The 16,402-nt window shown below is 48.8% G+C and overlaps 1 protein-coding gene across 4 annotated transcripts in view; it reads left to right on the forward strand.

The window, feature by feature from the left end:
• SMOC1 (SPARC related modular calcium binding 1) overlaps positions 1 to 15,064 on the forward strand; it is a 154,623-nt gene extending 139,559 nt beyond the window's left edge. For 2 of the 4 annotated variants that reach the window (XM_077122856.1, XM_077122858.1), the window contains exons 10-13: positions 40 to 145; positions 7,242 to 7,486; positions 12,390 to 12,443; positions 12,966 to 15,064. In XM_077122856.1, coding sequence (XP_076978971.1) covers positions 40 to 145; positions 7,242 to 7,486; positions 12,390 to 12,443; positions 12,966 to 12,982 — 422 coding nt within the window. In that variant the 3' untranslated portion in view covers positions 12,983 to 15,064. The remainder of the gene's footprint in view (positions 1 to 39; positions 146 to 7,241; positions 7,487 to 12,389; positions 12,444 to 12,965) is intronic. The other 2 variants (XM_077122859.1, XM_077122860.1) reach the window with 2 other exon arrangements.
• Positions 15,065 to 16,402: the final 1,338 nt, after the last annotated feature.

The following is a 16,402-nucleotide window of genomic DNA, read 5'->3' on the forward strand; positions in this document are numbered from 1 at the left end:
GACCTGGCATCTGCCTTCACATCTTACTTTATCTTTCAGGCTGCCCAGAAGGGAAGAAAATGGAATTTATCACCAGCTTACTGGATGCTCTCACCACTGACATGGTCCAGGCTATTAACTCAGCAGCGCCTACTGGAGGTGGGAGGTGAGGATGTGGGCCAGGAAGGAATGTGGGGCCTTTTGCTTTTCAGGAGCTCAAGGAGGTGGAGAGAGTGGGGTGAAATTGGCCAGGGCAAGAGCTGGAAGTCAAAATTTTTCCTGAAACCATGTAGCCATGGTTTGCTCCCTTTCCTCCACAAATCTTCCTACCCCTCTACCCTTCCCGTTACCACTCTCAACTCCTCTTCCTCACCCCATCCACTCTGGCCATCATCCTTATAAGAAACTCAACAACTTTCTCATATAATATGCTCACTTTTAGATACCTGATTTACAGGTAGGTGAGGGGTGTCTGGAGATTTCTAGCTTTTTAATCTCTGAAGGGGATGCCTTGGAGTGAGAGCCCAATGGCAGGAATGGGTGATGGGTATATGATAGGGGCTGGGCAGAGAGGGAGCACAGAGCACATTGTGATTTTCTTCTCTTCCTATAAGGCAGGGGCTATGTAGTTTTTGGCCCCCTGAGTATCACAAGGAGCTCTGGGCAGTGGGATTGGATACTCCTATAACCAAGTCCATCTTTGCTGTAGAGTTGATAAGGTAGCTGAGGCAGTCCTGACATGAGGCTGAAATGCATACTCTTCCCAGTGACCAGCATCCCCAGCATTCACTGATTTGGGCTGATTAGACCAGTTAGTTGGAGCAAGCATCCATCCATCCATTTACTTAGCATTGATTGAGCCTATGTAACTTGCCAAGCACTGGGCTAAGGAATGAGTATTTGGGGAAATCTCTTCAAAGAATGCAGCCTAGCAGCCTAGACTGGAGACAATTACATGTTAAGTATTGGGGCATGTTAAGTGTTAGAGAAGAGGAAATCTCTTCAAAGAATGCAGCCTAGCAGCCTAGACTGGAGACAATTACATGTTAAGTATTGGGGCATGTTAAGTGTTAGAGAAGAGGTGGAAGGATGGAGAAGCATTCGCTAACTCTGTAGGAGTCGTAGCAGGTGATAGATGTGTGGAGTTTTGAAGGCTAGGTAGGACTTGGCCAAGCAAAGAAAGGAAAAGCCATTTCAGGCAGAAGGAAAGAATATTGTACGGGAAAGTTATTCAGTTTCTTATTATGATGATGGGTAGAGTGGACAGGGTGAAGAAGAGGAGTTGAGAGTGGTAACAGAAGAGACAGAAGAGGTAAGCAGGAATCAGATCTCAAAAGGTCTCTGAGTCATACTAAGTGTGACCAAGTCATATTGAGTAAGTCTTCCCATTACAAAGCCAGCCGGAAAGGCACAGCAGGAGCTGGGGAAGGGGGAAGAAGCCCATTCAGGCTCCTGACACAAGCACAGTAGGTACCGTAATAAGCTTATGTGGTTCACCTAGATACAGGGTGATAGTTACCCAGCATCTGCCCAGAAGCAGAGGTGTGGACAATAAGGCAAAGAGCACCACTGTGATGACAGGTCTCGGCCTAGGGCTCCTAGAAGGGCTTCAGCATGGCCATCTCAGTGGGGAACAGCAGGACCTCAAGGCACTTATTTAAGGTCAAGGGCCAGGACTCCAAGCATAGTTGTCAGTGGTTGGTCAGCTGACGGTAGGGTATGTGACAGGTCTGCAGATGGGAACTGCTCAGAGGCAGCCCAGGAGATGTGGTGACTCAGTGTTTAAAACAAAAAGGCTTGTACTAGTATCATTAAGAAGAGAGGTTGTGGAATTGTAACTCATGCTGAACTGTGAAATCTGTTCTGCAACTAATTGTGCTGTGCTTTGAAATTTACTGCTTTTTTGAATTATTCTTTTGTGTTATTCTTCCCAAAAAAAGAAAAAAAGTTGATTGAGACGATAAAAAAGATTAAAATATTAAAAATAAATTCATTAAAAAATATAGGAGAGTGGGCTGATTAGGGAAAGGCATGTTATATGCCCTTATATTGTTTAGGTTTGGAATATGAAAAAAAAATACCCAGTATTTCATGCAAAAATGGGCATGGGATATTTTTTAGAAGAGAGGGTAAAAACGAAGAGGAGACATGAGTTCTAAATATCCAGGTCTGGGCTATCCCACCCAAAATCCCATGAGGCTGGGCCTCTGACTTCCAGCTGAGATTCCTTAGGGAGTCTGCCCGGTGATTTTGCCTCAGTCCTCAGGGGATGTCTTAGTTTGCCAGGGACGCTGTGAAAAATACCACACAATTAATTGGCTTTAACAGCAAGAATTTATTGGCTCATCATTGGGAGGCTAGAAGCCCAAAATCAAGATGTTGGCAGAGGCTTGCTTTCTTTCAGGGTCGGTAGGGTTCTAGAGATGGCATCTCCTGTTGCACGGTCATCCTTCTCTTGCCTCTGGCTTCTTCTGACTTCTGGCTTCTTTTACCTGATGGCATTCAAATTTCCTCTCTTTATAAGGCCCGCCGGTCATACTGACTAAGGCCCACCCTGATTCAATTTGACCTCACCTAAAAAGGGATCTTTGAAATGAATCCGCACCTTAACTAATCATAACATCTTCAAAGATCCTATTTACAAACGGGTTCACACCCACAGTACTGTGGATGAAGACTTGAGCATGTCTTTGGAGGAGATACAAGTTGGTCTCCCAAAAGCGGCAAGACATCAAGATCCATGCCTTCGGATTCCACAGGAGCCCACCTCTTGAGCACCCTGTGATCTCAGCTCCCGGCAGGGGAAAGAGAGCTGAGTTCTGGCAGCTGAGAATATAGATCTGTTCTGCTGTGGGGGGAAGTTTTAGGAGAGATTCCTACCCTCAAATCACAAGCTGGAGGGGTTTTTATAGAAAATAAAAATATAAACGTAAGCCAATGTTTTTAATAACCTGTGTGCCCTTAGAGAAGGGATTTTTTTTTCTGTCTTCTTTCTTTATATATTATATAAATCCCTTCTATATTCTGTGGACCATCAGTGATGAAGTCACTAGGATTTGAAGACTTGGGAGATGCAGGGAATGGAAGAGAAGGAGCTGTCTACCCCCTTTTCTGGTCTTCTAGACTGATTTGGTGGCAGAAAGCCAAGCTGCCCAAAGCTAAAAATAGGCATAGTAGAATAGTGTGTCCATGGAAACATCCGTGGCTGTGTGTGGGGCGGGGGTGGGGGGTGAGGGGGAACAACCTGCAGATGTCATTGGACAGAGTCATTCTCAATGAACATTTATTGGATGATTGGATTATCCCCTTGGTCCCTCCCACCAGGGCTCCAGGAGGTGGTTCTCACTCTTAGCCCTCCCATGGAACTCATTAGCATTTATCAGTGCTTCATCAGTCCCAAATGGAGATTTCTGAGATCTGAGCTGTCAGACTCTTCCCCCACCAATGGGAAAGTTGATTTTGAGGGGAGGTGGAATGGGCTGTGTGAGCTCTTGGCCCCTCATCGGGTCTCCCAGGAGAGAGCAGCTGTACTGTGGCTTTATCTTTCCTGCCCAGTGTGGTTGCCCACTGATGGCTTTGCAAGGAAAAGGCTGGAATGTGGCTGACTTGGCATTTCCCGGCCCCTCCATGGGGCCTCTACCACACAGCTGGTGGGGCCTGGACCCAACTCCAGACAGTGTTCAATTGGTCTGCTTGGCTTGGCTAGTGCATCCAGGCCTCCCCACCTCACCTTCTCTAAAACTGCTTGGGACAGCAGAACTGGGCCCAAGATCTTGGCCCAAGTAGGTTTCCTTGTGGTAAACAGGGCTGGCTCTCCAGCTGTGCATTGCAGCCAAGGCCTGGTGGGATGGAGGCTGCAGAAGCAAAACTGAAAGTGCCGGAGGAAGAGGGCCACACCTGCCACCTCTTAAACCCGAGAAGGCTCAGAGGGACCAGTTCAGGGAATGACCTGGGCGTAGGCAGTGTCCTCATTCCTGGAGGCAGAAATTAGTGGGGACAGTCACCAAAATGGCCCATGGGCAGAGCAGACAGACTTTTATTGCAGCACAGTTTCCAAAATATGGAATTTGGTATCATTTGGGTGTGTCTATACCCTATCCAAGGAAACTTGAATATTCTGCATACCCAGTGAACTCTTTTAGTAAAAGTAGAACTTCACCTGTAGGAAGGTCCTAGTGCAGACTAGACAACACTGTCACAAAGATATTATATTATAAGGTTTAAATTAAATGACTTCTAACTTTGGGTCCCCAACCTTTGCTTCTTGAGTAACTTTGAAGTCCCACTCTCCAGTTGGTGTACATTTATGTACATGTGAGAGAGGGGTTGGGATTCTGACTCCAGTGTAAACTGGGAGCTGGGAGAGTGCAAATTGCAGATATTTTTAAGGGATTCTCTGAGGAAGCTGCAAGAGCTGGAGGGATTGATGAAGTATGGCTTTGAGACCAGGGTGTAAATGATGGGGAGTCTAACTGTGATGGAAAGGACTCCAGCAACGATTACTTGAGAGATTCCTGGAAGAGTCTGGTGGAGGCCTTCCTGCCTCACCTCTATCCAGTGCTCCCCTGGGAAAATCTCAGATATGCTTCTAGCCTTGACCAGCTTCACATGTAGAGTGAAGGCTCTGATGCTTAGGGGAGCTTCCTTGAGGCCAAGGCAGGAGCCGTGGGAGCACATGTTGAGGGGAGCGTGCCTTCCTTGGCAGGGTGTCTGGGCAAGATGACCTCATCCCTTCCCGTCTCAGCGACTGAGGCTTTATTATTCCAGGCTCTAGGTAGACATGACGCTATGGGAGCCTAAAGGTTAGAGAAAGAGCCGCTTTTGCGGGGGGCCTTTCACGGCCCCCTGGCTGGAGGGTCCGAGCCAGAAGGCCCCTGACCACCTGTCCCAGCTACCATAGAAAGTCACACCTATTTCTGAGACCTGCAAGCCTGGTTTCCATGACAGACTAAATTCTAGCTGGTCAAGGCTAGAATTCTACTTGAGAACCAAACAGCTTTACCTGGCCAAGCTCCAAGTGCATTTAAAGCAAGAATTTTTTAGCTTTGGGAAGTCATAGAACCTTTGTGAACCTAAATAAAGCTATGGTCCCTCTCTCTAGAAAAATGCACATACACACCAAAGTCTGCAGGTTTTACAGGATTAATGGACTCTCTAAAGCCTATCCAAGGACCAAGGAGTCAGGTAAAGAACCCCTGATCTAGAGAGAAGGAAACTCAGTGATGTCCCTAGAAGAATATTTAAGAATGAAGTATCTTGAAGACGAGTGGTGGAGAAGCCTTCCTTTCTGGCACCTCCTATATCTCTTCCATAGCCTGTCACCTCCCTGCCTTAGAGGATGGTGTCAGTAGGCAGGTGCTCCAACAGGCTGGCCCCTCCCCTTGCTGCACCTCAAGTACCCTGGAAGAGAATTTTTCTGTGGGTTTAGCCTGCAGGGGCAAGTTGTGAGAGTGAACCTTGTAAGAAAACTAGAGGAAGATTAAAACCACCAAAATGCCATGTACTGGCAGAGACAAAATTTGGTCCCATAAGAACTTCACACCTATTTCTGAGACCTGGAAGCCTGGTTTCCATGACAGACTAAATCACTCCCACCGAGGCCAGAAGCAGACGGCAGCCCCTCAACCACTCCCTTGCACCGTCCCTCAAGTACTCTCTGGCTTTGGTCACCAGGATGAAGTCCTGCTGGCAGGTCCCCTACTGCCTTGGAATCAATTCAGGGTGCCGAGGGGGACTTGCCCAAGGCTAAAATCCACATAGTTAGGAATGGGTGTACAGCTAGGAGGCCTGGTCTGTTTGGTAATGAAACTTCCTTTTCCCTAAACTTTGGGGTCACATGAGAAGGGTTAGAAGGGGGGCAGTTTGCTGGCTTCTTTGGAGGAGAGGGCCAGAGGGGTCCTTCCCTGCTGGAAAACTCAGTAAACGCCAGAAAAGAGGACGGCATTGGCAAGTGCCTTGAATGTTTTCTTACCAGGTCTGGCTTCAGAATATGCTGGCAGTTCCTTGAGTCTGGGACCCCCGTGTGGCAGTGAGTCCCTCCTACCCCACATCTGAACCCTGGTGGTCATTTATGCATCCTTGATCTCAGTGCCCTGCAGACTAGGCCTTTGAATTCAAGTCTGGCATTCTCGACCTCAGCCTCATTTCCCTTTCCCAAGGGCGAGCTGCCCAGGAACTTTAGAACAGGGGGCTGGACCACATTTACTCAGTGGCAAACCCTGGGAGCAAGAGCTGTGGGACTCACATGGCTCTGTTCTTCTGGTCAGGAGGCCCCAGGTGCCCCCTCTGGAATGGACCCATCATTGACATTATCACTTTTAAATATTAGTTTCACCCTGAATCCTCCTTGGGAAAAGGTAGGGTATAAACAAACAATATGGTGGGTAGGTCATCATGACATTGATGTAAAGTCACTCCATACATGTGGGCTGTGTAAGACATGGTCACAACTGTGCATCTCCATGGCTATTCTAGTCCAGCTTTTCTCAGCATCACTGGGGGTTGCTGGCTAACATCTGGCTTCCTGGGCTCCCCTGACTTAAAGCTTCTCTTTGGGAAGGCTTCCCTCAGTAGATCTTGGATTTGCCAGTTGTTAGATTTCTGTCTGGGTCCATCCAGGTTGCTTCCTTCTCTCAATTACTGCTGCACTTAGTACCTCATAGTGATAGACCGTGGGCACTTCACAATTCACATTCAGTTGCCACTGCCTGTTTTCACATGGTTTGGTTTTGCTTTGTGGAGACAGTGGACAGCTTGAGACCAGAGGTCTGCCTTGGATGCCCTCCCTGGGCTGACCTGGTGCTGGCTGAGTGGTGGGTGTTTGGTGCACCCATTCCCATAGTCATGTTCATTCATGTATGAAGAGCAGCTTGTCAGGCAGTGAACACTAACTAGGCCAAAAGAATGATAATTGGGACTCCAGTTGTGGTTTTCCCGGTGAATTAAATCCAACCAATATGTCTTGAGCACCCATTTTGTACAAGAACATTGCTGGGTTATCCATTGAGGGTGAGGCATGTGCATTTAATAACGGGTCCCCATGCTGGGACCGCCGAGAAATGGGTCATCCAATCTTGAGACTCAGGTGGAGAGGCTGGGTTGATTCTGTCACAGGCTGAGCGGGTCTGAGAGGTCTTTGCCTCTGAGGAGCCCAGCATGACCCCGGAGTTTGCCTGTTTGGGAGGGAATCACGGTGGGACTGATGGTGCTTGAAAGATGCTGAGTGGTGTTCTTTGGGGTGGGGGGTGTCTGTGTGTGACCAGGTTCTCAGAGCCAGACCCCAGCCACACGCTGGAGGAGCGCGTGGTGCACTGGTACTTCAGTCAGCTGGACAGCAACGGCAGCAGCGACATCAACAAGCGGGAGATGAAGCCCTTCAAGCGCTACGTGAAGAAGAAAGCGAAACCCAAGAAATGTGCCCGGCGTTTCACTGACTACTGTGACCTGAACAAGGACAAAGTCATCTCACTGCCCGAGCTCAAGGGCTGCCTGGGCGTCAGCAAGGAAGGTGAGTGTTCTCTCCTGGACTCCTGACCTTCTGCACTCAGGCACAGGAACTGAGCGTTTCCTCCAAGAAATGAGATCCCAGTTATTCATTTCTTCAACGACTAGTTCCTGGGGGTGTGATCCCCTTCATGGTAGGGACCTGATACAGTAGCTGAATTGCAGGATACGATCCCCGTCCTTATGTAGTCTACTGAGGAGATGGATATTAAATACATTGTGGTACGTGCTATGAGCGTGTAGTAGGATAGCAAGTAAACCCATATATTTGATGGCCCAACACAGTGGAAACTGTTAAAATCTTACCCTTGTAATGGTTCCGCATGGATCCATGTTGTAGTATGTGTGTAGGGTGGGAGAAAGGGCGAGGAGGAATGGGGGTTGCTTCATGCGGTCACTCTGGGATCCAGGCTGACGGTGGTTCTGTTGTCTTTGCCATGTGACTTCCAGGGTCTCCCTGGAGAATCGTCTCCATAGCCCGGTAGCCAGAAGGGGTTGGAGGAGTGCACGTGGGGGGAGTTCTATGGACTAGTTCTAGAAGTGACGCATAGGGTTCTCGTATTTCACTGGCTAGAATCCAGTCACTGAACCACACCCAAAGGGAAGGAAGGCTGGGAGCTCAAACAGTGGAAGAAAGCATGCATTTTGGTGAATACCTAATAATCTCTATCACAGTAAGGCAGGAGGAACACAGGTAGGGGCACCTAAATCAGCTAAGGGGGCAGACAGTCTCGGAAAACTTCATGTGGGAAGTGTCTAAACCACAGCCTGCAGACCCTGTCCAGCTAATGACCTGCTTTTGTATGGCCCCTGAGCTAGAAATGTTTTCTTTTTTTGCATTTTAAAAGGTTGTCATTTAAAAAAGAAAGAAAGAAAAAGAAGACTATACAACAGAAACTTTGTCCCACAAAGCCTAAAATATTCACTATCTAGTCTTTTACAGAAAATATTTGCTGACACTTGATCTAAACCAACAGCTAGGAATAAGTGGGAGTTGGTTAAGCAGAGAGGTCAAGGGATGGAGCAGTGTTTTAAGCTGAGGCATATTAGGTGTGAAGACCTGGAAGAGTGAAGATGGATTTTTAGAGGAAGTGAAAGGTGTTAGTGAAAAATGTTATGAGAGGGCACGGTGTAGGAGGCAAAATGAGGTTGGAGAGCCTTTTGATCCATTAGATTTTATACATCAAAGCTGTTGAAGGGATTTAATCAGAGAAATGATGGGATCTGTATGTTATTATTATTTTAATTTCTATTGTGGTATCATGAATATTGCCATTTCCCATTTTAACCCCCTTCAATGATAGGCTGCAGTGTGGAGAATGGATTGGAGATGAGTAAGGCAGGGTCATCACCAAGGTGGTTGTGATATCGTTCAGGCCAGACATGAGAGTGGCCTAAGTGTGAAAATGGTGGTGGGGGATGAAGAGAAGTGGGTGATTCAAGAAACCGTTAGAAAATAGGACTAGCAGGCCTTGGCGATTGAGTGGCCATAGGGACGAGGGGTGGTCTGGGGAACTGGAGGATGGGTCCCTTCATTGAGATGGGCAACATGAAGGAGGAGACAGTGTAGTTTTCCTTGTTCTGATTCTTGGTTGTCACTGTAAAGGAGGTTCTGACTCTTGGTTGTCATTGTAAACCCAAATGGAAGGAGGAGAAGTGCAGGTATGCAGGACAGGGAGACACAGAGTGTAGTTGGACATGTTGAGTTGGGGGTGTTCAAAGGATAAGTATGTCCATAGTGGAGTTGAAAGGTCCAGATTGAAGATACAGAATTGGGTAACCCTGACTTATTTGAAATGGAAACTTCGAAAGAGGCTGAGATTGCCTGAGAGAATTTACCATGACACAATAAAGGGGCTTTTCCTTGTTCTGACTCTTGGTTGTCAGTGTAAACCCAAATGGTAGTATGGAAAGTAGATGGGTTTCCACCAGGTCCCCAGGCTTAGGACATGCCCCCTTCCACAGCTGGGTTCTGATGCTAACTGGCCTGTGGCCCCAAATGAGTCCCCTCATCCCTCTGAGCACCTGTTTCTCAGGAGGCTGCCTCTCTGATGCTGCTGCACTCCGGGTTTTCAGGGCACAGTGCAATGTGCTGGTTCTGCAGAGCTGACTCTGCTTCTGACTAGCTTTTTCAAGATATCCAAACTACTCAGCCATTCTGTTTCAGTTTCTGCATCTGTAAAATGGGAAGGACAACAGCACTACATCACAGGACGTTGTATTGATTAAATGGGACAATGACTGAAAAACATTTACCGTAAAGCCTGAGCCATTGAAAGGACTCAGTGGAAGTTCAATATTATTCTACCTCATATGACTATTACCTCTTTCAATAGCATGTATCACACTGTATTGCAGTTTACTTTTCTGCTTCTCCCTTGAATGCATGAACTGTGTCTCTTCCATTGCTAACCTCTAGCACAGTGCACATCATCTCGGAGCATTCTTTAAACCCTTGTTGAATGAATGGAAGAACGAATGAAGGGGGCTGCCCTTTGTGGTGACATCATGCGTTGAGACCCTTAGAATCTGCCTTCATTTAGGAGTTCACTCAGCATTAGTGTAGACCCCAGCCCTCCCCAGCAGCACTTCTAGACGGCGAAGGAACAGAATCACAGAGGCTTGCACAGACTCTGTCCTCGGCCCCTTCTCAGGTGGGAGTTCTGGTCCAGGCAGCACCCAAGCCGAGAGAAGGCCGAGTATGGTGACCTTGGGTGCACACAGCTCCGGGTGGCTTCCAAACCTTCCTCTGAAGCCCTGCCAGGTCAACCCGCTTGGCCACTTCCTAGCTTTGTAATCTTTGACAAGTTACCTAAACTCTCTGAGTCTCAGTTCCTCATCTGCTAAATGGACATGATAGTAGCCACTTCATAACTGTGTTGTGAAGAGTCAACAAGATAATACCTATGAAGAACTCGGCGGAGTACGTGGCATGTAACAAATGCATGAAAGAAACTAGTGGTAGTAGTAGAGGAAGACACTGTGGGGCTCAAAACATGGCATCACAGAGACCTGGGTTTGATTCCTGGTGCCTGCCCATGCAAAAAAAAATTAAAATATGGCATCAGCCTCTTGGGGCCTCTTTGCTCTGGGGGATGGCAGGCAAGACAGGGGTAGCAGGTTTGTGGCAGCTCCAGGGAATGGAGCCGTAGGGTGGTCATCTGGTATCTTGTGGCGCCCTCTGGTGGGAGGAGAGGGATTGCATGCTAGGTGGGGGACAGGAAGGGGTGAGGTGGGGCGTGAAGCCTGGGAACGAGTATAACTTTGGGTGTGAGAGACTAAAGTTTTGGAAATGCTGCATGGATACAGCTGCTTTTACCAAGTGGACTCCTCGCTGGGGAGCTGAATTCTCTGCAAGGCATGAAAAGGCCAGGCATTCGGAGGGTTGGGGTGTCTCTTTCCAAACCAGTCCTTCCAGGTTTATTATAAAGCATCTTCGTAGGGGTTACTGTCGCCGTCCTGTGAGGCAAGCAGCGTGGAGGCTAGTCCCTCCACTTTAAAGAGATGCCAGCTCTTCCTTTAGACTGCCCGAGGATGCCACCTGACCTAGGTTTGGGCTTTGTCTCACGTCTGCCCTGTCAGCTGATTACGAGCTGATTTCTGGAGGCAAATAGCCGGGGTCTGAATTTGCTTCACTATGAAATAGCTGTGCGATCCTGGCCAAGTTACTTAATATCCAAAAGTCTCAGTTTCATTATCATAAAGTGAAGATGATTCCATAACTACCACACAAAGTTGCTATGAGGACTAAGTGATACGATGCACAGGAAGCCTTTAAAGATGAGAGCTGGGTACTACAGGCCGTGAATTTTGCTTCCTAAGTCTCAGCTTGGTGGTTGGGAGTGCTGTAGGTCTCCTGTTTCCATGTACATATCTTTCTGGCCACAGCTGAGAGAAGCTGGTGAGTGTAGCAAAAGGCAGATGGGGTTTGGAGCCGGGTAGCCTGGCTCTGCCACCTCCCAGCTGCCTGGGCATGGACCTGTCACTCTATTTTCCCAAGTTTGTTTCCACGTCTGTCAGAATTGAATATTCCAGCACTGGTCCATCCCATCCCTGCCCATCATCTTCTGTCTTCCAGGTCTGAAGGAATGTTGGCATAACTGGGTTGACTTTGAACTGTGGGTTCACATGAGCACTGGACGGCCTTAGATTCCCACAGCACTTTATATTCTTCAAAGTCCTTTCTCCATCTCCATGAACTCAGTCCATCCTCAAAGCAATGCTGTGAGGGAGGCAGAGCAGAAGCAGCGTAGCTCTGGTCTTTGTCCCCATTCCGTAGAAGGACCCAGAGGGGCTGAGAGGCAGACATAGTCACACAGCCCCCAAGGGCCACACAGGGCTGGTTCAGTGCTCCCCCCACCCTGCCCAGCTCCTGTTCCTCCTGCAGGAGCAGGCAGAGCCAGTCTCCAAAGCTGCCCAGCATCTATGGGGAAGGGCAGGTATTAACAGAACAAGGCTTGGATTTGTACGTCACTCAACTGCTCTGGGCCTCTGTTTCAGGATTTGTAAAGTGAAGGGGCTGGACCACATGATGGATAAGGTTCCTTGTAGCCCTGACATTCTGCAGCCAGGTCCCAGGATATTCCCAAGAAGTCCGTGCAAACATCCATCAGGACCAATGTTCTTCTCAGCTAATAGCCGAAGGGATTCCAGAGAGGAGCCCACAGGCATCTGGCCCTATGGAAAAGGGACTTTGTTTAAAGGTGTTGGCTGGCAGTGGGTTCACCCAGGCAAAAGAAGCCACATATACCCACAGAACAAGAAGCACGGCCATGCAACTCCTTGCCCTCTCCCAAGTCCACTCTTCATCGTGGGGATCAGAGGGACAGGGACCCAGGTATAGGAGAAGATCTATCAGCTATCTGGGTCGAGACCCCTTGAGTGTCATATGTTCCTATTTGTTACAGGTGGTAGCATTGGCAGCTTCCCCCAGGGAAAACAAGCAGGCACAAACCTATTCAGTAAGTTGCCTTTTTCTGGGGCTCCCCTTCTTCCTTTATGGAGCCCCTAATGCAACTTGGTAGTACAGCTAGGGTAGAGGGATCGGCTCCCATTTCTATTCTTTGCTGAAGATATAAGAGAACGATTGGGTTAGTTCTAAGAGAATCCTGCCATCCCCTCCTATAAACAAGCCCCTGCCACTTATGTGCCCTAACCCCAGTTTGAAAGGCTGGCATCTTGGAGTAGTATAGTTTATGCAGAGGGAACAGTCCACAACCTGAGCATACTGGGCAAAGCCTAGTTCTCTGGAAGTCCGAGTTTATTTCAGTTGCTATTGTGATGCCTCACAGTGGCAAAGGATGGACTGGTGAAACACGAACCTATTTGCAAATCTAGGTTACTGGTTCCTCACTCAGCCTCATATCTAACAGCAGATGGGAAAGTCTGGTCCTTTGGGGAAATTGAAGTGTGTAGTTTGATTTCTCATAAATCCAACTCTAACTTACTTTCTCCTTTTGCCTGCACCCCTCTCCCCCTCTCAGTAGGACGCCTCGTCTAAGGAACAGAAAAACCAAAGGGCCAGCAGAGAGTCCAGGGAGCCAGGGTCATCAGAAACCTAACCTTCGACGTTGCCCACGGCCCAGCCACATCGCATGTAATATAAGTGGTGCCCACCATGTTTGCACTTTTTAATAACTCTTATTTGCGTGTTTTGTTTCGGGTTTCATTTTTAAACGCCAATATCTAATACCGCAGTGGGAAAAGGAAAGGAAAGAAAGACTGTTTATTCTCTGCCTTATTTTAAGTTTTTGGATCTGCTACTGACAACTTAGAGTGTTTTTTTGGGGGGGGTGGGCATTGTTGGGGCTGAGAAGAAAGAGATTTATATACTGTATATAAATATATATGTAAATTGTATAGTTCTTTTGTACAGGCCTTTACAATTCTGTTTGTTTATGCCCATCCCTCTCCCTGCTGTGGGTTGTGTGGGCTCTGGACACATGGTCCAGCTCTCCAGAGCCCAGGACTCTTATCGCCAGCTCACCTGTTTCTACTTGGAGGCTGACCCGTGTGCGCATGTAGATGTGAGCCCTGCACTCATAATGTACAGTCCATTGGTTCTTTCTGGTGGGAGGAGAGTACTGCTCCATGCCATTAGCTGTCAAAGCTGGAAAGCCACGTGGCCTTTGGGCTCTTCTCCAAGGGTGGTTGGGTTGGGGAGGGGTGGGAGTTGCCCCCGGAGGGGAGGGGTTCCCACCTGATATGAATGGTCAGCACAGGCACCAGTTCCCCCATACCCCATGTACTCCTGCTATCCATACTCCCAGATGCCCCAGAATCCGTGACGATACCAGCATCTCAGTGACCCACTGACCAAATTATCCTCAGAGGATTTACATTAATTGATTGAAACATTTTCATCCATGTTTAGCATCTGCTGTAGGTAAAGATCATGATAGGCGAGGCAGAGAAGAAAAAGACACACAGTAGGGCTTTGTATTTAGTAGATGCTTAAGAAGTAGTAATTATGTAATAGAAGAGATCAGAAAGCCTCAGCGCGGTATGCAGAGCCAGCAGGAAAGCAGATGAGCTGAGAAAACTTCTCACCTCCCCAAACCTATAAATGCTGCTCCCCATAGTTCAGCTCTGTCAATACTGGGTCAGACTGGGATTTTACGTCTTCTCTCCTGTCTCCTCACTGCCCTCCTTGATGGTCATTACGGGCTTGAGGGAGGAAATGGGTGAGCCACCTTGTTGGTAACTCAACAGATTTTTAAAAAATTTTACCCAATACTGAGGTTCTTCCTGCTCTCTCAGATTTTCTCATAGGTATCCAGGCTTTAAGCCGATTCCAGAAGCAAAACTCATCTGTGACTTCGGCCTCCCACAAAAGTGCAGGGATAATAACTCAGCTATGGGGAGATTTAGGCCAGGTGTTCTGCAGACACCAGGGTTCCAGGGTGGGCTTCCCGGTCATGGGCTCTGGGCACATCTTCCTCTTCTCGATCAGACTGAACAGCATGTGATACTTGTGCCTCTTCCCGTGGGCTGCTGTGGCTGCAGCGAAGAAGGTGGGAGCATAGGCACGGGGCCCTTGTAGGATTGCTCTGGGGAATTGGCCTCTCCCAGTCCATCTCACACGCTGGGCCTCATGCCACATCATGCAGCCCTTCCATGCACCCACCTTGGCAGATTGTTTATCCCACTTGGGGTCTGGAAGGTGTCATAAGCACTGGGCAGGTCAGAGCCCTGCTCAGGGCGGGGGGATCTCAAGACTGGATATATGGGGCCTTGGGTTAGAGAAGGTCCTTGCTGTACTGGTGAATGTCCTAGATGTTTGTCTGGGGTGATGTGGCCCATCCCGACCTAAGGCAGAAAGGAAACCCTCACCTGTCACCCTGGATCAAAGAACTCAGCATGCTGGAGCTGGGTGGATCTCACGGGGGGAACGGGGGGAGGTGCCGAGACCCAGCCCTATTCTGGGGTCTGGAAGCAGAAGGCTTCCTTGCAGATGTTCAGAAGATCGGGCAATTCCTCCCCCACATATGTGTAGGCTGTGTTTTGTGGGTTTTCTTTGTGAGGGAGGGAGGGAAACCTAAGTTGTAGCTTGTTTTATAAAAAATAAAAATGGGTAAACCTCGGTGGCTGTTGTCTCTTTTTTCAGGGAGTTTCCTCTAATGGAAGACCTTCATTTCCTGGAAGGTTTAGGCATTTTGTCTGGCCTGGGAGCCCTGCCCTTTTGTCCTAGGAAAGCCAAGCTCCTGTTACCGATGTACCCAGAAGGAAACTCAGAAGTGGCTACGAGGTGGCGCTTTGCTTTCCTGGGAGGACACTGGCTGACCCTCAGGCCCTTTCCTTTGGTGTCTGTGCACACTGTAAGTCTCCCTCCTCCCTCCTCCACACGGCTTCCCCCTGGGATCCTCTTCCCCTGTATCCTCCCTGTCTTATACTATCATTGGAATACCATTCATTGGAATGTAGGGAATGTTGCTGGCAGCAATGAGGGGGCAGGCCTGGGGGGAAGTCCATTACGTGGCTACAGGCCCATGGGAGTGGGGATGCCTGGGCTATAGTGCAGATTACAGGACCCGAGGCTGGGCTGCAGCCATAAGTAAGGAGCATGCCCCCAACAGGGTTCCTGCAGCCTGTGTCCCAGCTTTGTGGGGTACCCATTTGGGTAGAGACTTGCAGTCTCGTTTGCAGAGCTGGAGGACTGCCTTGTGGAGAGTGGCAGCAGGCGGGGGCTCTGGACTTTCTCCAGTGACCACTGGCATCTCTTCCATCTGTCCCTTCTTCCACACGCATGGCCATGCGTGCAACGGCCTCACTTAACCACCCACTTCTCCAGATTTTTTTCTACCGTCCTTGTCCTTTGCAGGTCAATGGAAGGTAGTTCCCCTTGGAAAATTCTCCCCCATTCTTTTTCTCCAGTTGTTTGTCTGGACAAAGAGTCTTAGTTCTTTCCTCTTCCAGTGCCCATCCTTCCTTATGTCCCCGCAGCATCTCAGTGCGGGATGAGAAGGCAGTCGGTTCTCGGCACACTTAACAGGTACAAGGCACTATGCCTGGGACATGTACGGTTCCTATCTTATTTAATACTCACCACAGTCCAAAGGAACTAATGTCATTATCTCCCTTGCATGAGTGCAGAGGCAGACCCAGGAGGTAGGTGATGGGCCGGGTGTCACCCAGCTGGGAGGAGGGCAGAGCCCAGAGTCACCCTCAGGTCCAGAGCTCTGCCCACTCACCGGTCTGACATCCTTGAGGGGCTGGAACCCCCTTAAATACCCCCAGGTGGTATTTAGCTGTGAGTACATTTTTCTCAAAGCAGTTAATGTTTTCTTAAAAGCCGTTAGTTTGCAGAGGCCTGTCACAGGCTTTAGGGGGTTGGGGGAGAGAAGTAAAGGTGCCCTGCGGAAGCTCTCTGGGTGACTTGGGGTTAACCCAGCGTCCAGCAGAGAGGCCCCGCCTGGTGTGG

Source organism: Tamandua tetradactyla, chromosome 12 (genome assembly GCF_023851605.1).
Source record: "Tamandua tetradactyla isolate mTamTet1 chromosome 12, mTamTet1.pri, whole genome shotgun sequence".
NCBI lineage: Eukaryota > Metazoa > Chordata > Mammalia > Pilosa > Myrmecophagidae > Tamandua > Tamandua tetradactyla.